Source organism: Melopsittacus undulatus, chromosome 5 (assembly GCF_012275295.1).
Source record: "Melopsittacus undulatus isolate bMelUnd1 chromosome 5, bMelUnd1.mat.Z, whole genome shotgun sequence".
Taxonomy (NCBI): domain Eukaryota; kingdom Metazoa; phylum Chordata; class Aves; order Psittaciformes; family Psittaculidae; genus Melopsittacus; species Melopsittacus undulatus.
The window spans coordinates 43,629,657-43,655,195 of NC_047531.1; the positions used below are offsets into that span (position 1 = coordinate 43,629,657).

Consider the following 25,539-nt stretch of genomic DNA (forward strand, 5'->3'; position numbering starts at 1 on the left):
CTGTTTTGGAAGAGAATAACTAACAGGAAAAACAAAAATAATGTAAACTCTAGACCGTATATTCCCAGCAAAGCCATTAAACCTTCCCACAATGCTTACCAAGACAACTGAGAGAAATAAACCATTCTCATAACTAAAAATCATCCATCGTAGAAGAATATAGCAATAGCTATAGTTTCAGGAAGAAATCCAAAATCCACTTTCATATACATTACATTGCTTTAATTCATCATATTTTTGCTGTCAGGAGCCAAACTGGGAGCAGCAAAGGCCACAGCTGACAAATATCAAGAGATTAATCTTTACATAATTTAAGCAACTCAGTGGTATAAATCATTTACAAACCAGTCTCAACAACTGCTATCCCACTGGAATCCAGAGAGACCTGAACACTGTTTCATCACAATTTTTCCCCATCCAGCTACACTTAAAGGTCTACAAGCCCACCACCCAACAAAGAGAAGATGTTTTCCAGCATCTAATTCACACAGGTACTACTGTACAGTACCACCAGGAGAGGTGCAAACAGGATTGCATATGATAATGCTTAGCCAGCCTTGTGACATTCAAATTCTACATGACATGCGTTTCCTATCACTACATATTCACCTCCAAAAAACTTGCCTTCATTGCAACATCTACAGGTAGTTATACTGACATTGCTCTGGCATCACTTGGAATTGCCTGTATATTTTTAAAAAGCTTCACATTTCTGTGCTGTCTTACAGTCATTGCAAGTAAAAACTTCAGTAGCTACTAGGAAATTTATTCAAGCTAGATCAAAGCCAAGCTTCCTTGCCAAGCAAGGAAGCTATCAGAATTGTATGCACAGAAAGGTGGCCAGAGAGCTGAAGCAAAAACCCATTCAAAAAAAGAAGCAAAAGCTATGCAAATTCCTAGGGCTCTACTGGGTGAGATTGGACTGCCAGCTACCGCAGCCAGCCAGAAGAATGAAGTATCACAGAAGTAAAAGAGGAAATAGGTTGTTAAGCATCCACTAGGGTTCTGTTTTCACTCCCCTTTTGAGGGGCAAGCAAGTTTTGTTCCAGTTTATTTCCAGGAATTCATTGCTTTACTTGGATAAACCTGGTTTTGTGTTTAAGATTGTCTGATGCTCAGTGAGATAACACAAGCACAGTGCACAGAGCTTCTCTGGAGTCTCAGTAAAACAATGGACTCAAACAGAAGACACTAATGCACGCCAAATCTGGGAACTCCAGGAGTGGCCTGAGGCATGTGCCACAAAGCTGAGAACCCCAGTTTGGAAATAACTACAGCTGATTTCCAGGATACATGGAGAAATCTTTTCTATGAAGACTTAATCAGGGCTCACTAGCAAGAATTATGAGGGGGAGAGGGGGAGGCAAAAATAAAAAATGTATGCATCATAACAAGTGCATAATGTAGACCATATTACAATCTTCTGCAATCACCTTCTCCCATCTCACACAGCACTGTTAGTAAAACTCCTTGCATCCATGGTTTACATCCTGAAGAAGAGTGACTGAATGAGCTAAATTGACAAGCAGAGAGGTTGTATAGTCATGACAAAAGGAAAAAGTCCTTTTGCTAGAATGTGTGGCTCCTCTAGGGTACCGTCATGAACAGCATAAAGAAAAAAAAATATCAGATTGAGTTTGTGTTACGTCAGCTGTAAGGAGAAATAAACTTAGAAAGAGTAGCAGAAAGGAGGGAACCAACCTTGTCTGCTAAAAGCTTGTCTACATAGGATATTAAAATAAACAAGTTATTTTGTAACAAGTGTTTTCCAGTACCTTCCCCATATATATGCATTCTCAATACAAAATAAAGTACAAATGCAGAGCTGCCCTAGAATCATTGTAGTATTTAAAACTCTGACACCTCCTTATTCAAAGGTAATTTCCCTGTGTAGACAAGCCCAAGATTAATCACAGCGTTGGTAGAGCATTAGGCAGATGAAAAGGCTTAATGTCCTTTGAGTGCCCCTCCTTCAGCAATTGTCTTGACAAAAGGGTTGGGTTTGTTTACTGGATATGAAATGTTGCTAAACCAGATGGAATAATGTCACAGTTTAACATGGAAATCTATTCAGATTTTGACATCATTCTTAATGATACCTGTAAATATCAAATTCAAAATGCTGAAGTCTACAACATAGATTGCCTTCATGACTGTCTTAATGGAAGCAGCAACATAAAATACCCCTGCAGGAAACTGGACTCTGCAATTTTAAAAGTTCAGAAAAGTACACTATAAAACATTTGCATACATGTACAAATAAAAATATGTATTACTACTACTGTAGAACAGTTCAGAGTCCAAACCAAATTTTCTTTGCACAAAGAAGTTTGTGGCAGACACAATGGTTCCACAATATTCAACTGAAGTAGACCTGAAGTTTAGCAGAGAAAAGAAAAAATTGAACTATACAGAGTGACCTGCATGCACATAATCCAACTCTCATTTAATCTTTTTGCGGACTTGGCATAGCTTCACACTACCATGAGTATAAGTCAATAAAAAGTCAGATCTTTTCACCTGTCTTCCTCAAATAAGTGCATATCAACTAATCCACTAAATTTAGAACTCAACAACTTGCAAGTTTGAAAAGGTACACGTAGTGCCAATAAGAAACCCTGACATATGCAACGTGTAAAATTAAAAGCAGATTTACTACTGAAACAGCTTGTTTTCATTCTCCTGAAAACAAAACAATTTCATTCAACTTTGCCAAGTGCAGCTCCTTTTCTCCATCTCCTTTAGCAATTTTGGTCTACCCTTGTCAACCAACAACTTCCCAGTGTTCAGAACACTTTGTCCATGTATGAACATGAGGGTAGAGGGGGTGGGGAAGTGCAAGAACTTAGAAATCCATCTTTGCCCCTTCTTCCTCCCCATGCCTCTGATCTTTTGGGAGTTAAGGAAAAAGGCTTTTCAGCCTTTCTTCTGCAGTGTTTAATTTTCTTCAGAGCTTAGGGCAGTTGGCAGAAATTGGCCTCTGCACTTACAAGATGGCCAGTTGAATTTAGAAGTCCACACAGTTTTTCCCAATAGCAGTTAGAACATCAGGCAACAAAATGATACAGCCTGTCACATCTTGGGTTTAGGCCTGGTTTTGATTGGGGTTTTGGGTTGTTTGTTTTTTTTTGGTGTGGGGAGGAGGTGTATGAAAAAAGAAAATAAAAAAACCACAACCCACACTTGAGATATTATCAGTATTTCTAATGTTTATCACCACCATGAATCCAAACTACAGTAGAGAGCAAAAGAGAAACCGATAATAATCCTAAAACAGTACATATACAGAAAGGATTTTTTTTGTTTTACATGAAACAACAGTAATATCCACAAAATGAAAGAAGGAAGACACAACTCTCAAACCTCTAAGGAAAAAATGTAATAGGAATGCAATTTGCTTTTTAAGACATGCAGAATTTGTTATGTGAGCTTTCAGTAAAGAGCTCTATATATTTTTTTTAATTGAGAAATGAGTAATGGAAATGGTAAATACTTGTTATTGCAGCTGCTGCACAATATAAGTTCAGAACAACACTGGATTAATAGAACCAAACCATAATGCTTAGAAATAAGGAAGAAAAGAAAATAAATCATCTATGAAGTTAATTCATTTGCCAAACATTCCACTTACTAACAACCTAAGGGATTAAATTAAAGAACCTTTTTAACATTATTTTAACATGTACTGCAAGGGCAAAGTTGAAAACAGCCTCTTTGGAGAGTAGATGTTCCTTAATAACAAGGAATAAGGAAGATCCTGTTGGTCCTCTCTCAAGAGGGTAAGGGGGGGTGTTGTTTGGTCGTTTAGTTTTTCAAGTACCAACAGTTTACAGAAACTGGGTTGATTTGCAGACAAATGGGTGTATCAAAGCTAGAATACTAGTCAGCAACACTGCATCTGCACCTGATTTTATTGTCCATGTAAGCTCAGAGAAAGAATCTTCAAGGTGTTTATTTCCTAAGGGAATACTAACAGCAGTAAATATGTACACAAACAACATTGCTGTAGCCTAAAGTCTCCGAAGTATTTGAAAAGTAGCATAATATCCAACAAAGTGAACTGCATGTTCTTTTGCAGTGCTGTCAGGTATCATTTTGATGCCAAGAAAAACCAAACACAGAGGTGCAAGAGCAGCTGTCCAAACTGTACTCAGAGGTAAAAGACTGGTGTTAACTTTCTGGCCCTGGCAGACAGGAAACTGCAGCACCACCTCAAGTCAGAAATACATACACAATGGTTGTTATTGCTTTGAATAAGATATGGATCTCAAAGTAGGTGATAATGTCCAAAGCTGAAACCAGGACTGGAATAAGGAGTCAAAATAAATCCCACCAACTGCTCCAGGCACTTTTGGGAAAAGAAACAAATATATCCACTGTATATAATTCAAGAATAGAGGACACAAACATTTCAGACTGAACCACATGTCTTAACTTTCACTAGAAACACCATTTTTATATAGACATGCTAATGAGATCTCTGAAAAGAGAATAAAAATGACCCAATCACTTCAGAGGTCAGTGATTTTAAGTATCAAATACACAATTAAATAAGTATCAGGGAATACATGTTTCAGGTAAGGCATGTCCATTAGGAAGAAACAGCTCAGACACAAACTAGCATGCCATGCTCCCCCATCCGAAGTTAAAGGATTATAAAGAAGCCAAAAAAACTGATGAGCTTTGAAGGGCTCTTCAGATATAGGTGAAGTGAAAGAAAATTAATGAGCTGTTTTTTTCCTAGAAAGTCAAGTTTTCTTACTATCTTCCCTAAGTCAGGCCCATCATGATGGATTTTTCCATTATTGTGAACACTTTCCCCCCTGCCATTAGGCAAGCCCCAGAGCAAGTTCTACACCAAAAAAAAAAAAAAAAGCTTTTTACTAAGCCCCAATTGTTTACAATTTAGGACTTCCACCTTCTCTAAATTCTTGATATGGTTTAACCAAGACAAAAACAGTCAACTACAATTACTCAATCCCTTCCTCTCACATTAAGAAATCTATTAGACATTAGACTTAAGGGCGGCATTGCAATTACTATAGCTCTACCGGAGTTAAGGAAGCTCTGCTTTTACACACAAGCAGATAATCCAGAACAGAATGCTAACTGAATGGAGAAAAAAACCCAACAAACAAACAGACACCACCAAACAAACTCACACAAAAAAAAAACAAACCACACAACAGCCACCAAAACTTGAAAGACAAAAAAAGGAGAAGACATTTAACAATATAAAACATACCCCAAAATAGAAAGGCTTTTAAGGTTTGAAATGTGATGCTTGGAAATAAGAACAGAAGATTAAATACATTCCTATATGCCGATTCATGCTGTTGCAGCTACTCTTTATACCTAGGGGGTCATTTGCTTTATAACAATTTTAAAATTACAACAGCAACCACTCTGTCCTTCCAACATTCACATGCGGATACAAAAGCCACAGCCAACCTAATCAGCACATGAGCACCCGGGTTCCAAGTCCAGTGCAAAGGTTCTGTGGTGTCATGACTTTGTGGTGACAAGTGCTCATACACATTATCTATACTGAACAATCATGGAAGTTTTTGCAGAATGAGTACTCGCCACTAATTATTCTATTTATTCCTTTTGGTTTTAATATCAGGTTCTATTCTCCATCTTTGTCCTCTGACATCCCATACCAAGCTACTGAAAGAGAGATACAGTAATCTTACTGTTTGTTTGTGTAGTTTAGCCCACTCGAGGGCTCCCATGTATAGACCATCCAACTGTGCAATAATATAGCCAGCATGCCTCCAAAATGGGTCATCCTTATTATTTCTGATTTGTTGTCTTGTCCATTGATCTTGTCTCCTGCAGAGGAACAAACAGGTTGGGGTTTTCTTGTTTTTGTTTTAGGGTACAATTGATAATGCAGGGAAGGGATAAATGATCCAACCTTCCTAGCGTTTTGCAGCAAATCAGGCTTTGGAATTTCTGCAGACATTATATGTTATATCCTCTGAGTGTAAATGTTCAGATTTATAGTGTGTATCTACTAGACTTTAGTATCAAGGAGTTGGACTCCACCTCTGTGGCTGTCCCTGCTACATTAGATCTAACATCCCCATATAGTCAGCAAAGGGAAACCAGCATTTGATAGGTATTCTCTTTCAAATGCCTATTTAAGGACAAAAAAAGCCTGATCTTTGAAGAGCCTATTTCTCTCCCCTAGGTACAAGCGCAATGAAGGATTTGTCTGGTGGTGCTCAAACACTGCCTAAGACCCACTGCTGTGCCTCTGAGGAATAGGTGGGAGACCAAACACCACCATCCCATGTGCCAAATCCAATCAAGAGTTTACTAACTAAATAACCAAGATTTAGAGCACAAGGCAACACAAGCTGAACACACCTTAGGGCAAGAGCAGCTCACATTATAAAGATCTCCTAGAGTTCCCTCCTTTGCTGAGTGCAAAGGGCCAAAGAACCACAGGTGTTACACTAAGTCAGGACAGATTCGTGTTTCTTACATCCTCCTATATTTATCCATCCAGCATTATGTACAGCAGTAAAAAAAAAAGAAAGAATGAACCTGGCAAGGAATCAAACTCTTCCAGCAGTATATGGATGATAAAACCAGCCAGATTCAACTTTCTAGAAGTAACAAGATGCAGGAAGTACATCAGAGGAAATGGATATGCTCAGAGAATTCAGGGCTAACACCTTTGAGGACAATGTACCAGCTCATATTGTGAAATTGCCATTAAGTAAACCAGTGATGCAGGAGTCAAGGATATAATCAATAGAAAAAAAAAATACAGGATCGCCTAGTATTACCCCTCTCCATCCAACAATGCATCTTGGGGGATACAGCTACCATGCTGAGTCAGTCTGGAAAAAAACTGTACACATTGATATAGTAGCTATCCTATTTCTTTCACAAGGAGGACAACAATGTTGAAAAATGATGGCAAGGGATTGCTAAATTTTTTTTCTTCTTCTTTTTGGATAAGCTAAACCAAATCAACTCTATGTATGTGTACCAATAACAGAATTAGTCAGATATATAACCCCTCATGCAAAGCACAAGACAAGAGAAAGATGGTGAAAATAGTCCCCAGAAGCAACCAAAGATTCACAGAAGGATTTGTAATGGAAGAAAACATTAAGTCAAGGATATTTACATAACTGGTAATCACAGTTGAGTTTCCCAGTACCTGACCTAGTTCTCCTCCCACTTCTAGTTTCCCACCAGTGTAAGTGCATTATTTGAGAAGAATTACTTTTGGTTTATACAGCTGAAGAGAAAAGGGAATCAGGACCTTTGTGATTAGAACAGAATTTACATCAGCAGTAGAATAAACAAAATGCTAACCTAACGGAGGGTGAAAAGGATACACAACGCTAAAAGATGCAGGTGCCTGGAGACCACACTGTTCAGTGTAACATTCAAAATACCAGCTTTTAGAAAAAGCATTTTGACTAGCATGACCTTCAGAATTCATTTGCATTATCCATAACCTCCCCCCCCCCCCCCCCCCCGTAGCAATGGTTTTAAACATTTCTTTGAAAGAAACAGAATTAGGCATGGATATATATGCTCTTCATCATATATTTTCTCATACTAACAGCATTCAAGCAGAGGGAAAGGAAGCATGTATTTTCTTAGGCCCATAGCGAAGAGATTAAAAACCCTTTAAAAACTGTCATACTCCAAACCCAAGTTTTGAGTATTCTCTTTTCTAATAACTAAATACGTACGCCATAAAATTCTGAACTCCACTTCGAACGACGGGATTCTTAATTAACTGTGGATACATATTTGCAGCATGGTCATACATGTGCCTGAAAGAATAAAAGTAGCAGAAGTTATTCTTTTGCATCTCCCTTCCTTTTGCTTACCAACCCACTGATCAACAAGCATTGAAAGACAAACACCACAGTGCATAATGTAAGCTTTTCCAGATCACAGACACTACTTCAGTGCATGACTGAAGGCTACAAAACAGCAAAGGCAACACAAATGGATTGTTTAAATTTAACTTAAAATAAACAACCTTGCTAACAGCTGCTCAAATTGCTGTTTCTATAAGAACTTTTTGAAAGATAAGCAAGAATAAGATTGAACTACATTATAGCTAAATTCATATTTTAGAAGTATTTGTAGGCCAGAAGCATCTTCAAAGCATTATCACATTAACTTGAAGAAATAGTTTACTGTAGAACTATCCTACTGGGAACCAAAAAAAAAAACCAAACAAAAAAAAAAAAATAAAAAAAACCCAAAGAAACAAAACACACCCAAAACAACAAACCAAACACAGAGATGATGAGAATATAATCTGCAGATTCAGTTGAGAGAGAATTTCAGCATGGTATCTGGCAGGTTTTACTTACCATTAACCATGTTTCTTCCTTTCTGATTAAGCTAAGTATCTCAGTCTTAAAGTGTGTATAAGTTAATCGTTTATGTTCCCACAAAAACTCCCAGTCACACCAGCCCTAAACAAATTCAGCTTTATGAAGACCGAAATTTTTGGGGGGCTTTTGCTGTTGTTGAATTCAGTTAGCTATGTCATCCCTATTAACTAATAGAAACAAAAGTTGTAAAGGTTTTGCTTGGGTTTTGTTTGGGTTTTTTTTTGTGGTTGGTTGGGGCTTTTTCTTCATTTTGTTGAAGTGAAGTCTTTTACATTTCAAGATGAAATCAAATGCCAAAAATTACTCAGGAGCCCAGAAGTTAAAATCACCCTTCCATTTAGGTGAAATGCAATCATCTGATTCAAGCCAAAACAGAACTCAATTTCTTACTGTGGGTCAAGCTTAACAAATAAAAAAGGATGAATACTTAATTGTAGGTGGAAATCAGCAGAAATTTATTTCCCTGAGGTCTGGAGTTGATAGAACTACATCAGTCATTAATAAAATTAGCTCCTACCAAATGCTGAGAGAAAGAAAACAGAACTAAACCAGATAACAGCCTCAAGGAAAGCACATGCCAGCAGGACAGAATTCCTTGTATTAAAACTCATGAAGACAACTTCCTCTGGGAAGGATGCAGAACAAGCTTTCCCCAGTTTCCCTCAGGCTGTGATTTGAGAATACAGCCACAGATGACTGAATGTCACTAACCCTGCAAAAAAAGTGAATTCTTCTTCTGTCTGTTTCCAGTTTGAATTAGGTGGTTATGTAGATAGATAAGCATCAGAGCTGGTGCAAGAAGACAGTGTTAGTAGACTAATTGATGCATAGACCATCAGTGGCAGGCACAAGCTGGGGCTCATTGGATCTGTGGAGGGAGGTGCTGGGGCAAGAGAGAGGAGCATTAAGCAGCTTCACACCATTACATTTTTCTTGAAACTGCAGCTACAGTATCGATTTTACTTCTAGAGGTTTCTGTCTCCCATGTAACACAGATAAAAATGCCATGATCATAACCTACTTCTTGATCACAAACTACTTCTTGAAGACTAGAGAGTTGAAGAGACAGATCAATATTCTCTACCCCTACAGTCACAGCGAATTTGGCAAATAAAAATCCCAAGTAATTTTAGGAAGGAAATTATAGCCTAACATAGTCCATACTACAAGTCAGAGCTCTTATGGTACTAAAGAGGAACAAATAGCACTAGACAATCTATCTGGCAGATGGCCTTTTAGAGATGAGAACAAGATGAGGAGGATAAAAAAACTGCCAGAATACTACTCTAATCACTGCCTAGGCCAGGACAGATGATCAGGCTTCCAGGCTCAACCATCAACACTACTCTCTTCATTTTGCCTTCAAAGGTTATGCAACACAAGGTAGATTTTAGTAGCATCTTTAAGCTGTGATGATGGATGTGGAGATGGGGTCAGTTCAGAATCAGTAGACTGAAAACAGCCTCTTTAATGGCTTTCCATCTTGTATATGCTAACAGAAGACAGATGATTCCTGGAATTGATTTTTCTATTTAAATGCTCAAGGTTATTGAAAATTTTTCCCCTAGTTGCTCTGTTTAATTTTTTTGCTGTAACAAAGCTTCTGTGCACATGGCTTGCACGTTTTGTGAGGCTATTATCCCCTATTATTATAGTAAATTGGATCATTATATTCTTGTGTGATGTACTCTAGGTTACTCTGCTCTTGCATGGGGGTTGGACTAGATGATCTTTCGAGGTCCCTTCCAAACTTTGGGATTCTGGGGTTCTGTGATTATAGCAAGGTAACTGTATCTAAAGCCAAATGCAAGGCAGTTACAAAGCTGAGACAAGAATTCAAAGCCTAAAACCAGCAAAGCAGAGCACTGCTTCTTCAAATTCGAGAGGAAGATGACAAGACTCAGGTCGGCTGAGGTTATACCAGAAGACAGGAAAATTAACTTTGCTTCAAATTTAAATACTGCTATTGGGCACTGGCATGCCCCAATTGGAAGAGGTTAAAAGTAATGTCACAGATCTGGATGTGCTCTACCATTGCCCAAGTAAAATAAGGCCTCATTAACACTTCCCTGTTTTTAATGGGAGAAGATAATTCATACTCAACAAAAGAGAGCAATCATCTTCGGTTGGATGATAGGACTAACCAAATGTCTGGATCTCCAGACACTACAAACACCAGAATTAGATTTATCCAACCCCTAACTATGTGTTTTCAAATAGCTACTATCTTAATCAGGTACTAACACTAGAAAGATGACTCATGCTTTAGGAAAGGCTTGTGTTTCTCTGCTCACTGATAAATGGAACTAATTTAGCTATTGTTTTTTCTATCATAGATTTATACAGCTAGAGTTGAGATTAAATCTTCCCCAGGAATCCAAGATAAAATAGTCTGGCATGTCTCCTATTTTGCTATTTTTTATCTGTTTGGTTTACATTCTGCTTAGGTTCCTACCAAGGACAGAGTGTACACTTAGATACTTTGTCACTCTTTTGCTTACACGATGAGACACCTAGCTGTGTCTAAAACCCTGCTTCATGTCTTGAGCGTAATGCCAAGAACTGAGATAGCTGAGCATTCATGAAGGTCTTCAAATTGCAGGCAGTGTCAAGCTGGAGCTACTGCTCACCAAACAGCTTCTGCAGGAACTTGTACTTCAGCCTGCAATAATGTATGCAATGTATCCTTCCCATTAATGCTTTGCATCAGAGCTCTTCCCAGGAGGACTTCAGGATTTCTGCAAAAAGCCACTCTGGGTCATTTCTGCTTCATGAAGTCATTACCACAAATGGATGCAAGACAGCTGGAGACCCTGGAGTTGTTCAGGCTACAGGTAACAATGTGCTAAAGTGCACTTTAATTATCAGGCATACCCAATGTTTTCGCACTGGAAGGCTTTGCCTGAGCCACCGGAGATGGTTAGTGCTTATACAGGCAAGTGACACGAGTTTTCACTCTGGTAGCTAAGTGGTTTTGATGCAAATAAAGCATTCCCCACAGTTAAACACATTGTTACACTCTCCCTTGCTGTTACCCAGTCCTTAAAAAGGAAGCTTGAGCTGTATGTAGCTACTACAGGCACTGATGCCTGCAAAAGCAGAGTGAGAGTGTTTAGAGACTTCTCATAAGAGAAGTTGTGATAATAATGGTAGACAGCTTCCCCGAAGACAGGCTGAATGTGCCAGGCAGTCTGTTGGGAATAGTTATGGACTGGGAAACCCTGTTTCCCAGTTTTATTTCAGAAGACTTGTGTAACTGTCCCAAAGAAAGAACATCTGCCTGCAGGTTAATTAAGTTTCCATGACTCTCTAGGCAAGATAAAGGAGAACTGGAGCTCTGAGAGCAATCTTGACATTCACAAACTTAGTGTGTTCTCACTACTCCCACAGTCAGGAAATTGTGACACACTGTTTAAGAGGATTCATTAGTTGCAGTTTGCTGAATAAAAAAAAAAAAAAAAAACAAAAAACAAAAAAAAAAAAAAACACAAAGGTCATGCAGCTAAAACCTGAAGTAACAGGTTCTTCTCAAGGGTCAAGTTTGTACATCACTAACCAATCTCTGTTCCTCAGCTGGAACATTTTCAATATGTTTTCTTAGCCTCCGGAGAAGCCATCTTTATCCAAAATGGCTTTACAAGACCTGACAGAAAAAGCTTATATTCATGACTCCCAGTGAGGAATATGCTTTCATTGCAGTTAGATACATAATGGGGCAAAGACAGAGCTAAAAACCAAATTCATATGCCATGCATATTATTTGGTAGTCATTTTGTGATGGTAAGCATTTTCAGGTTTGCACTGTGTCGTGGTTTAAGCTCAGTCATAAATCACGCAGTCACTCTCTCACTCCCCCAACCCCCCTTAACTCCCCCAGCTCCTGGAGGGATGAGGAGGAGAAACGAAAGAATGTAACTCCCACAGCTTGAGATAAAAACAGTTTAATAACTAAGGTATAACACAAACCACTACTACCAATGATAAGGGAAATAACAAGGGAAGAGAATACAGTACCACCCACCTGACTGATAATACCCAGCCCGACCAAGCAGAGAATTAGCCCTTCCGGGTCCCTCCCAGTTTACATTCTTGGCATGTTGTGCTGTGGTATGGAATGCCTCTTCGCTAGTTTGGGTCAGATGTCCTGTCTCTGCTTCCTCCCAGCTTCCCCTCCTCCCTGGCAGAGCATGAGACTCACAAAGTCCTTGGTCAGACTAAACATTTGAGTAGTAACTAAAAACATTGGTGATATCAGCACTGTTCCCAGGCCCAAAGTCAGAAAACACATCTCTGCACCAGCTACTAAGAAGGAGAAAAATGTCTGCTACTGCTGAACCCAGGACACACTGTCAGAGGATTTCTCAGTGGATTTTCTCAAAAAGTTTCCTCTGAAAAGAAAGGTTTTGGCTGTTTCTGGTTTTGCATCTTAATTATCTCATACATAAACTCCTTTAAAACAGTTGAATTTCCCACTTTGCTTAAAAGTCAAAGTCTCAAAGCCTGCTTTTCCACATACAAACCCTCAGCTTCACATCCATAGAGTTTAAAATCTCTGTTCATTGCCTTTTCTGCTACATTCACTTCTCTTCAAAGCACTGGTCAGTGCTGGAGCTGGTAGCCCTACAGTAACACGACTAGGGCTAGGAAACAACCTCAGTAAGCACCTAGAGAAGACAAAAGCCTTGACCTGAATAACTTGTGAATCTTCACTTGACACCCCTGGAATAAACAAAGGGGAAAATCTCCCTCCCCTACACCTACACATAGACTAAGAGATCAGATAAAGTCTCTGAAGACACTGTTTCACATTCAAGCCATGTTTAAAGGAATGGGCATATATTTAAGTTTTAAAAAAACAGGAAGACTTATGAATCTACTGTGCAGGCAGAAGGGGAACAGGGTGTAGGTTGTTACTAGAACATTAACTGCTATCTAATTTGGCTTAGCATGGACAAAGCTTAAGCTTAACTACTTAGAGATGAGTACCTAGGTAAAACCTTGTGAAAAAAAATCTGCTGAGTGATACCCAATTTTAACAATATTCTAAATGTAATCCTAGCACCCCTAAAATCCACATGTAGTTTACACAAACTGACTTAATAGCACATAACAATAACCTCTCCTGCAAAATAATCCAACAGCATACAACATCCAGATCTCTCATGTACTTAATTTCCTTTCCTTCCTGGAGTACAGGTTATACAATCTGAACTTTATCATTCCTTTACTCTTTCTCTCAGAACTGTTTTGTTATTGACAAATATTATTTCAGTGAAGTTCATTTACATTCTCTAGAGAACTAGCTTCCTCTCCAGCAAAGTCTCAGAGACAGTCAAATTATCATATGATCAGAGCTATCCATAAACCTTAACTGATCTTAAAATATCTTACTAATTAACATCATCTTGTCCAGCAGCCATATCTAGCAACTGTTCAACAGACAACCTTCCTCTGCTTACCTGTTCAACACAGCCTGTATTTCAGTGTTCTGGAAGCAAAGCTGGTGAAGCCACCACAAGCATCTCCCAACTATTCCCCAGCCATGCATCAGAATTTTTTCCTGTGACTAAGTTGACAGAGGAAAAGATAGAGCTCGTTCAACAAGTCATGCATCATGTTCTTAGCTGTATCACCAGCTATATCCTACCAGTTAGTATGGCACAATATATAAGAAGCCATTCTGTCTTCTTATTTTGTCAAGGAACAAACAAGGTTTGGGTTTGGGGTTATTTTTTTGGGTTGGCTGTTGCTTAGGGTTTGGAGGGGGGAAGGACGGGTTGGTAGGCTGGTTGCGGTTTTGGGGTTTGGGGTTTTTTGTTCTTTAAAGAACTGCTCTGGATTCATAAGAAGTACAAAATTCTGTCAGTTTCATAGATTTGCACTGTGGGAGATTCAGTTCCTCATCTTCTCTCCAAAGGGCTTTCAGTAATAACATGACCCTTCTAGACACACACCAGTCTGCCTTCAGGCTTATCAGCATTTATTTTTAATTACTATTATTTATCCAAAAGAGACTAAATCCCTTATGCTATGAAGATTCAGTAGCTGCTCCCAGTAGTTTCTTGACAGTGTTAGCTGAAAAAGGTCCTTAAGGAAGCCCTGTAGCCTTTGCTAGCAACATAGGGCTTAGGCACTTTCTTATAATTACACAATTCTGTGATTATGTTATTTAATCAATAACACTGATACAGTACTCTATCTCACCAAGGTGTTAGGAGAGCCTGCTGTATGAGAAGAGGGTACATCTTGATGCCATAATGAAAAGCTATTACTTCATACCAGCTACTAATTAAAAGAATAGCACACAACTGCAAAATGTATGGCTAGTTTAAATGGATGGGAATTAAGTGAAATGAAAAACAAACAAACAACTCACAAGTACAGAAATCCACTTGAAGTGTCACAAGTTGAGTTGCTTCCTGAGGTACTTACGGAGCTGTGAGATAGCCTTCCAAAAAGCCAGCTGCATACATGATATCTTCATTGCTTAAAGTCTGACCGCCATAGCCTGCTCTGATCTCCAGAACTCCCCAACCCGTTGTCTGTATAGAGTTGTTGTAGAAACCATAAGCATCTCCACGCCTATCCAGCATATTCCTGACCTGAAGTGTTTTTGCAGCTCTATTCCAGTACACAGTTGCATAGCGGATTTCTGTATTGGAGAAGAAAGGGGGCAAAGGAAACAAACAAAAACAAGTAAGTATTTCCTACCCAATACTGAAACATAAAGACAACATTGTCACAATTTTAAAAAGTTAATTTGATAGCTTTCCATCAAGTTCAGTTCTACTGTGGAGAGCAACACTAATTTTAACATACTGAAAAATGGCGTGAGAACTAAATGGAGTTTTACCAAGACAAAACCTTACAGCTAAATATTCTCATGTTACTCTTTTAGAAATCATCTATAATTCTCTCCGTGTAGAGTTCCAACATAGCTGAGTCTTGACAGAAAATTCAGAAAAGTACTTCCTTACACTGGCTCAGAAGAAAATCTATACAAATCTTATTGAAAGTAACTATAGAAGACAGCATGACTTAGCAACTGCAAAGGATTATAGGCTACTGTGGATTTTGTTTTCCACCTAAAGATTCAGAAGGCTGCAAAAGTTTTCTAAACTCTCTTTCCAGGCAACTAATTCTGGAGGTGGCAATATACAACAGGAGCACTAAAACTCAGTGGATCACAGGTTTAAAGACAAAAGCACCACAGGTATGCAATCCTCTAGAAGATACACAACCCCTATCACTCAGTCATATTAGTATCAATCTCAACTGTAAAATAAACAGGAAGGAAGAGCACTAGACTGGTCAAGAGTTCTGCTTGGACTGCTGTTAAAAGCATTCTTCATTAGTTGGGTTTTAATCCTGTTGTTGATACAGGGGTAACCAATGTACAGGGGGGTAATACAGAGAAATTGTACAAGGGGGTTAAAGGAATTCCTTTGCTTAAACAAAAGTATTGTCTGTCCTAAGTACCTGCCATTGCCATCTTGCCAAGGCATTGATACTGCTGGAGGGGGAGAAGCAGATGCTAGTTCTACTGACAAGGGACAAAAGCAGATGATTGGTTCTACTGATAAGCCAGGGAGAGGCAGACTGGGCGCCGACCAAATCTTAAGGCCATGACAAAAGCACAGGTGTTTGGTCCTACTGAGAAGCGGGGGAGAAGCAGACTGGGCACCGACAAAACCCTAAGGCCATGTCTGAAGGTTAAAAGGTGTAAAGTTTAAGAAGAGGAAGACTCATTTACTTCATCTTGAAGACCCCTACCCACAAGAGGAAGACTCATTTACTTCATCCTGAGACCCCTGCCCATGACCAGAAGGGGCACTGCGCAGGTGCAAAGGACCTTCTGGCTCATTATAATATGAAGCGGGGATAGATAACAAATATATATAGGCAGACTGAGCAACCTCATGTCTATGTATACCTTAAGAGAATAAATGTAAAGGGAGAACAACCCTGAGGTACGCATGCTTTGGAGGAGCGATCCCCATGCACCTCAGCACTGAATAAAAGCATACCTACTTTACAACTTTAACTAGTTGTGGAGTCTATCTGCACATCATTGTCCTGAAGAACAAAGGGCAAGACAAACTGCTTTCCCCCCCCCCCCCCCAGAAAAAAACCCAAACAAACAAACAAACAAACAAAACCAAATCCCTAGAACTCTAATTCAGCCTTCCCTAAAATGGGACCTGATTACATCAGATCTCTATTCATACTGATCAAATCACTACTACAGTATTGAAAGTGAAAATAATTCAACAAATCATGAGTCAAAGTTCCCAGAACTCCTTACAAAGTTTTAAGGGAAAAAATTTGTAAATACTTAAAACTACTGAGAAACCCACAACATTTTTATTCCCCAGACCCTTCTCCAGTGTGTGTAGAAACTAGTTCTGCCAGTTCATAGCAAAAAATTACAATTTGGTTACTACTTCCTCACAATGATTAATTTTGTGTATCACACCACAACAGCTGCAAAATAGAGAATTTGATCTAATTCTAGATGGTCTTACACAAAATATTTAGTAACATGTTTGTGATTAAGTAGCTAGTTGGATTTCAAATTAAGTGCCCCCACTTTATTCACTACTATAAAACATAACATAAATAAGCTATTTTTATGAAGAGCCATGACACATTTGAATACAGAAAGCAAACACAAACATTTTCCAGGAACTAAACTTTCTCCACCAGTCACTTTTTGACATAACAGTTACCCAGTTGCTTTAAGCCAGTTTTTATCCATTTTACCAGGCTGTTGAATAATCTGTGTCATTCAGCATTCACAAAGCTGTTCTTTACTGGTGTTCCAGCAAGAACAGCTAAAACTGCTTCTTACAGAGAATCAGAGGACAGCTGAGGTTGGAAGAGACCTCTGGAGGTCATCTTGCCCAAACCCCCTGATCATCACCTAAAGCCAGTTGCCCAGAATTCATCCTGGATTACTTTTAAGTATTTCCGAGGATGGAGATTTTATAACCACACTGAGCAACCTCTGCCAGTGCTCACCCACCCTCACAGTTAAACAGTGTCTCCTGCTGTTTAGAGGGAACCTTCTCTGTTCCAGTTTGTGCCCATTCCCTCTAGTCCTGTTCCTGGGCACCACTGAAAAGAGCCTAGCTCCATTTTCTTTACACCCTCTCTTCAAATATTTGTAAACGTTGGTGAGTTTTCCCCCTTGAACATTCTCTTCTCCAGATGGCGCAGTCCCAGCTCTCCCAGCCATTCCTCATGTGAGAGATGTTCCAGTTCCTTAATCACATTAATCACAGCCCTTTGCCACAATCTCTCCAGTACCATTAGATGTACTGGGGAGCTCAGAACTGGACCCAGCACTCCAGGTATGGCCTTACCAGTGCTGAGCAGAGAAGGATCATCTATCCAAACCTGATGGCAATACTCATCCTGATGCAGCTCAGGGGACAGCTGCCTTTTTTTGCCATAATGGCACATTGCTGGCTCATGTTCAGCTTGGTGTCCACAAGACCCTTTTCTGCAAAGCTGCTTTCCAAGGAATCAGCCCCAACATATACTGATATGTGAGGCTACTCCTCCCTAGGCCAGGACTCTGCATTTCTTTTTGTTGAACTGCATGAGGTTCCTGTCAGCCACTATCTCCAGCCTGTTGAGGTGCCTCTGAGTGGCAGCACAGTTCTCAGATGTATCACCAGCACACTTGCTGAGGGTACACTGTGTCCCATCACCCAGATCACTAAGGAAGATGCTGAGCAGTACCAATCACTGGCGTATACCACTCGTTACTGGCCATCACCTAGATTTTGTACCACTATGCACTGTATCTATCTTCATGGTGTACTAGAGACACTACTCACATGAACAGGAAAAGCATTAGCAAGAACAGAATTTCAGTAGTGAAGCAACTGCATTTCTTTCCCCACTCTATGAATAGAAGTTTTTACATTAATATATTTGGGGATTAAGTCATTTCAGGGACTTGGAACACAGTGTTTAAAAACATGTTTTTCATCTGCCAGGTACTAAGGCTATTTAAAGGACTAAGACATGACAGATAACTCTTAAAGCAGCTCTAATCTTAGTTTTCTGTTGTTTCCTTAACTTTTTCTAGTAATACATACAGTAATTGCTACTTTAAATGAAGAGCAAACAGGGGAATCACTCAGACTGAAGAAAAACCCAAACATCTATAAAGAGAGCAGGCTGATAAGGATCAATGCTGAAGAGAGCCAAAGGCCACCTTACAAAGCTAAATGCTTACATAAGCAAAGAGGTTAGGAAAGGGAGGTCCAGTGAAGAAGCAATGTAAGGGGTCAGCACAGAACACAAACAGCATGTCCAGCAGTCAATGGTAAGGCTGATTCCAAGCAAAAAGCCCAGTGCAGGGCAGAGGAGAGACATGCACAAAGACAGCTGAGAAATGGGTAAAAAGAACAAGAACAAACATAAAACATTATTTTCTCCACATCTTTTCATTAGGCTGTGGAAAGGTGGCAAGTAGTCAAGAGGAACCAGACAGCTGGGTATTGTTATTAGTGCTCACAGGCTAAACAGATATGTCAGAGAAACTTTCTTCTGCCTAGAGCAAAAAAGGTGCTTTCTTTTGCAAAAGAAGGTTGATCCCAATGCCAGGCAGACCCACCTGACACAGGTGTTCTAACACGGCAGGCTGTGTTTCTTTGGTTTATGCTCTGCCAGCATGAGCATTCAGAGCTATCTTCAAATGTCAGAGCAAATTTTAAATTACCCATGGAGTTTGCCCTGCCCCTACTTCACTACAATATAAATTTAAACTGAAGAAAACCAGGACTAGAATAAGATGGGAGAGAAGGGGAAATTACATGATAATTAAATTACATGATAATTTGCAAGAAACCTAGCAAGGCCTCTCAAGGAACAGCATCAAGATACCTGCCACAGATGTGGCTTAACAATGATGCTGGAAAAGACCATTTCCAATTACCAAATTATTATTTTTTTTCCCAACTCATTCACTCACTGTCCTATTTCACCCCATTAGTTTTTATGTCAGTTTCTGCAAATCCAATTGCCCTGCTCTAAAAAGTTGAAATACCTATGTATTAAATTGCTATGTTTATTTCAAGGAACATATATATAAAAAGTCCTATAGCAATTGTTAAAATTTGGACGGTCTTAATCTTGCTATAGAGTTAAATGAGTTAAATGACCTAGGGATGGAGTTAAAACTACAAGCTTACAAAGCTGTGTACACTTAAAACTAGATGATCTCCAGAGGTCACTTTCAACCCTAATGATTCTGTGAAAACAGGGTTACACTGCAATGTAATTGAAACATTTGTTATCACTCAGCCTGTTACAATTTTAATCTGTGCTCATCTAAAGCAGCTGCATCATTGTTGACAAGAAAACCATCCAGAACTTAAGTATGATGTGAAATATAGATACAGAAGAAACAGCTGCATATTTCCAAACAATCCTGTATGTGCCCTGCAACATTATTATTTCTGGTGGGTGAGGCAGGCACCCTATCATCTCTTATCCCAGCAGTTGTATTGGTAACTCCTTGCATATGTATCAAATGCAATGTTTCCAGGAATCTCTAAATCACCTTTTTTTTAACTGAAGTTAGACTTCCCAGTGTGTAGCTGAGAATGCTTACAAGCATTTCGGCCTATTAGGACTCTAAAGAACAGAAAAGACTGTGATAACCTGTGGCTATTCCAAAACAGTATCACTTAGAATAACCTAAATAACAAGCCGCAGCACACACTATTTACTGCAATGAATGACTCAAAATCCCTGAGGATAGGGTAGGTCATTGGAGTCACCATTCCCCTTTGTGCAGCCAGCCAGAAGAACTGCATAGCATCAGTGATACACAGTTCCACCACAACCATTATATGGTGGGAGACAGAAGTGGAGAAGTGCAATGACAAAATAAGTCTGGAAATAAACCAGTGTTCCTTCTCTTTTCTGCAGCCAGTAGGGACTCGGAGGAACCTTTCCTGAAATTGCCTGGTTTTAGAGATGCATAAAGATCCAAACACAGGGACTGCAGTTGGGAGAGTGCTGGGATTTCTTCAAGAATCGAGAAGTATCTGCTTTTTTTCCAGGGTTATACCCTAAATAATGGAAAAAAGAAGAGACTTCAGGTGTGGCTAGGAGGTGGTAGTAGTCCCCTTGTTTTTTTTTTTGGCTGAAATGCCAAATCTGTTTTCTGCCTTTTTGACCTAATAAAGCCATTTCCAAGGTTATGTTAAAAGTGAGCTTGTCTTTTATCTGGTGGCAGTAGGAGAGAGGAAATACAAGTTTGTGAGAATATGGAAAAAGCAGAAGTAAAATACTAAGTAAGAGGACAGAGCAAGATGAAGCAAAGTGGAAAGCAGATGCTGAAGAGTACATGAGCGAGTAGCAGTAACTTGCAATGAAAGAACAGAATGGACAGAGAAGACGAGGAAGAAAAAAAGAGCAATACAGCAAGAGGGCCCAAGACTATCTAATAAACACACTACTTGATAATTGACATTAATATCTATTAAACAAATTATACCTACAAAAATAACACCTGACATGCCTTAAGAATACCAGTAAAATCTGTTTGGCAATATGCAACAGTTGCTTTTCCTTATGCTTTCCCAGATATAGATTGTTTTTAAAACAAATATATCTAGATAGGCTACTGGACTTTCTAATTACAGAAATTAAGAGAACTCACATTTCCTTGCAGGCAAAAGAGCCAAAATGTCTGGGAGTGAGAATTAATACTCTTATTTTTCCTTAGTCTGAGAAAGGAGCCAACTTACAAGCAATGAAGCACTGGGTAGGTTGCATGTAATAAGCTAATGAAAAACCATGAGCATTTCCTATTAATAGCAAAAATACTGGTTTCCTTAAGCTACTAGTTTTTATCTCTCTTTCACTTACTTATTTTTATCTATGACTTTCCAAATATGAATCTTTTTTGTAGAAATGTTTGGATGTATTTTATGGTGTCCATCTTTCCACTAAATAAGGAAGCTATAACTCCACTCTTTCACTGGAAGACTAGTTTTGTGCAACTTCAAAACCCAAAAACCTAGCACTTCTGTTTTCAGTGTACCCTCTCCTACAGCTAACATTCACTAGTAAAGATTATATACGCACAGTTTAACATTTAAATATTTCAGGTCCACCACAGTAAGGAACTAGTTATATGATGTTTCTGTTCAGTCTTGTAATTTGATACAGTTTGTCCTGTTTTCCCATTAAAAATTTTAGAACCATTCTTTTAACGGTTCTTAAGAAAAGGTTCTATACCTCTAAAGCACAGCTAAGATTTCAAAGTACAGTTATGACTGGAAGCCATTACAACACAAATGTTAAGCACTTCAGGACTTCTTTAGAGATTAGTTTAAACCACACAAGAACTTAACATGAAACCCAGTAATGTTCAATTAAAGGAGTGAAAGCTTTCTTGTTCTGCTTGAATATAAGCTATTTGCATTTTCTATTCTATCAGCCTTAATTCATCCTATTTCCTCAGATATTTCAGGTCTAAGTAATTTTCCAATTTGGCTCTAACAGGCCTGTCATTATTTGAAACCTAATCTCCTGATTTGTGCTTACATGAGAGAGAAGCAATATTCAAATGTGAACTATAAATAAAGAGTTTGAATATTGTACAGTTTTCAAGCTCACAAGGATACTTGATTAGTAAAGCTTGGCAAGTTTTCTGCATTAGCTAAAGAAGTCATATGTCATCCAAAGGGAAACAAAAATTTCACAAGTACCTTCGCTTATCATACAGTCTCTCAATTTAAGTCACTTTTACCGGAGAACATTCTCTAAAACCACTTTCCTAACTGTCTGACAAAGAATATCCAAGGCATTCAAAATGCTAAAGAATAATGAATAAAAATAATAATAATAATAAAAATAATTTTAAAAAATCTATACAATTCACAATGCTGAAGGCAAACTTTACTCCACTAAATAGCCTAAAGGCATTTCTATTTGCTCCTCAATAGTTTTCTACCAGTACTGCAATTATGATGTGAGGAATCAGAAATTAGCTAAAACTAATTCAAACTCTAAACTTCCTTTGATTTCTTCTGCATGATACACAGCTGACCCTTCCTTCAGCCCTGCTAATGTAGCACTAAAGTTTTTGCTAACTCAGGTAAAGTTTGAAAAGTAGATCTGTAAGAGGAGGTGGGACCATCAGAAAATTATATGCTTGTAACATTTTGGACACATTGAAACAACAGTTACCTGAATTTCTCCTTGATTTGTGGCAATTAATGTATGAACTAGGAATTTCCTAGAAGATAAGCACTGAATCCAGCCTTTAAGATCTTCAGAATTCATTGAAAGCAGTAGAAGAAGGAAATATTCTCCTGATGTGATCTGGTCCCCAACAACCCTACTATTGCCATCGGTGCAAATGGTATTCAGAATTCTTTAATGGACATTCTGCTTCCAATGGCTGCTGTCACTAACCCCTACCAGTCTTCCAGAGGTCCCTTCACTTTCACATGCTTCACACTTGCCCAGCAACTCTTAAAATTCCCTCCTTTTTTGCCTCCTTTCCTCACCCTTCTAGTTGCTGGCAAACCTGTTTCATACTTTGAAATAAAAAAAAAAAAATAATAATTATATGTTCATAACCTCACTGGCATGTTTTTTCTATCACATAGTGTATGTCCACAGCTTCAATAAGTCTCAAACAACCAAACAGAAACTCAGTTTTTAAGATATAAGAGTTTCTGTGAAAAACCGTGAAGCTCACCAAAATGTGCTGTTATGCCATTTTCCAAATTTTGTTTGCATCTAAATCTGACTATGAAGTTACAACAAGAATTGAAATACCCTACCTGAGCCTTACAACTTTGAATGAAAAACTATAACATTACGCAAATGCATGACAAAAAAAATCCCAGTTATGAGCACAAAATTAGCATGAAGTGGTGCTTGTACCACAGAAAACACCTTCGGATTTTAAAAGCTAACCAGATATTGGTAAATTAGTTACTCTCATGTCAACACAAGTTAATCTACCCAGGAAACACTAGATCGTGCACACGTATGAGTTCTGAAACACAGATGACAATCTATACCCAACAAACTAGCATTAAAACTCTGTTAAGATACAGCATACTGTAGGCCACAGCATCAAAACGAAGCATACGTCCTAAATTATTCCCATGCATGCCTGTTATATTAAAAACCAGCACCGCTGGGAGCTTAAGGCAGCCTCCCATCTGTTGAATCCCTAGTGTGGCTCCCCTCGCCCATACGGGGAACCGGAAAGATGTTTTCAAAGCAGAAAAAAAGTACCGGCACTTAGCACCCGCGGGGCGCCACGGCCGAGCCGGTCCCAACCGGCGGGACGGTAGGTGCTCTCGGGACAAGCCCATGGGCCCTCCCCAAAGGGTGGAGGAGCTTGACGGCCCCGGCATTGCCGACGAACGAGGCCCCTCGCTGCCTCGCAAGGCGGCACGGTGGCCCTATCCACCCCGCGGAGGAGGCACAGCGATGACGCGGGACGCGGAGCCCGGCGGGTGCTTCGAACGGACCCGGAGGAGCTGCACTACCCCATCGGGAGCCGCGGCAAGAGGCTCAAGCCAGGCTCAGCCGGTGGGACAGCTCCTCCCACCTGGCACCCCCGGAGCAGGGGACAACCCCGCTGTCTCCCTCCCTTTCCGCCCTCCCGGTGAGGGGACTTTGGGGCAAGACCCCCCCCTACTGCCCTCCCGCGCCCCGCCCGCCTCACCTGCTCGTCCCCCCGCAGCCGCCCACAGCAGGACAAGCCCCCAGCAGCACACGCCACCGCCGAGCCGGATCATGCTGCTACTGTCCCGCACCTCCTCTGAGTACCGGCGGGCGGCGGGACTTTAACAAGTTCCCTCGCTCAGGGCAGGTCCCGCCGCTGCCTCCGCCTCCTCTGGCACCCGCCCCAGCCACGGCTCCCCGTGTTGAGGGTGGCCCGGCCAAGTCAAGAGCTGTGTCTCGCACCGATCGCTCTGTCCACTCATAGCTCCGGGATGCGCCCCGGGATCGGCCGGCAGCGGCGGCTGCTCTTCACGCTGCGCTTCCCGCCCAAACCGTCGTGGCGGCGGCCCTCAGGCGGCCGTTGATCTCGTAGCCGCTGGCAGCCCCGCCGGCAAGGCCTGCACGCTGCCCTTGCGCCCGGTCGCCTCTCGGTGATGGTGGCAGAAGACACTGGGGGAGGCATTTGATGAACGGCGAGCACAGGGCTCCGGCATCTTTCTGTCGCTGACACTTGTTTAGAATCCTCAGTGCCTGTCTGGCCGTGATGCTCACTCCAGGCCGAGGTTGGGTCTCACCATTGTGCCAGACATCTTCATGTGGCACAAGTCAGTGAGAAGGCAGCTGTTAGGCTGGCAGAGTGTGATAGCCCAAAAAGGGGCAAAGGTTTATTAGGAAAAGCCCCTGTAAAGCAACAGGGAGTGAGAAGTTAGGTGGTGCCTTGTCAAACTGCACATTTTGCATCAGAGAAAGAGCACCTTTCTTTTGAGAAGAAAAACTGCACATGTCCCAGCAGAAAGAGTGCTGGACAGTCCTTTTCCAAAGGCTTACAGATAGGGACAACCTTCCCTGGGGTGTCCCTCTGCCCCCTTGGTTCAGATAATTTTGAAATACCGCCTTTTCTTCTCTCCCCAGTGTTGGATGTTCTACCACTGTACTAAACCAGCCACAATTAGGCCATTGTGTTTCGATAATTGTTAAAGATAGTTCAGATTTGATGCCGGTGCCTGTAATATCCTCATATAGCAAGATCACATGCCAACCAGTTCAGGCCAAGTAGCAAGTCTTGGCCTTAAGCCCAGGGAAAAAGCACTACAACACTACTGCCTATCCAGTCAAAAATAACTCTTAAAGGCTTAATCATGAATTGACGCTGTGTTTGCTTTGGAGAGATATTCTCCAAAGGCTTTTCCAAATGAAAAATTCACTTGTCACGTGCTGCTCTCAGTTTTACTGTGTTTCTGAAGTAAAACACAAAATTTTATTTTCCATAGAATCCTTTTTATGGGATTACCACAGGAAAAAAAAAACCCACAGTATTTAAAACAAGATTCTCTGTGTACAAGTGGAGGATGTGGCCAGGAATTAGAGGCACATGTAAACATGCAGGATAGAGAGCACAAATACACAGTGCAGAAACAAGAGGGGAGTATGGATG

General features: G+C 40.2%; 1 protein-coding gene across 1 annotated transcript in view; it reads right to left on the reverse strand.

The window, feature by feature from the left end:
• PLBD1 (phospholipase B domain containing 1) overlaps positions 1 to 24,207 on the reverse strand; it is a 40,540-nt gene extending 16,333 nt beyond the window's left edge. Inside the window, exons 1-4 of the mRNA XM_005150290.2 lie at positions 24,106 to 24,207; positions 14,817 to 15,036; positions 7,725 to 7,808; positions 5,697 to 5,835 (exon numbers count right to left, since the gene is read on the reverse strand). Of these exons, the coding sequence (XP_005150347.1) occupies positions 5,697 to 5,835; positions 7,725 to 7,808; positions 14,817 to 15,036; positions 24,106 to 24,178 (516 nt within the window). The 5' untranslated portion in view covers positions 24,179 to 24,207. The remainder of the gene's footprint in view (positions 1 to 5,696; positions 5,836 to 7,724; positions 7,809 to 14,816; positions 15,037 to 24,105) is intronic.
• Between the last annotated feature and the right edge of the window lie 1,332 nt (positions 24,208 to 25,539).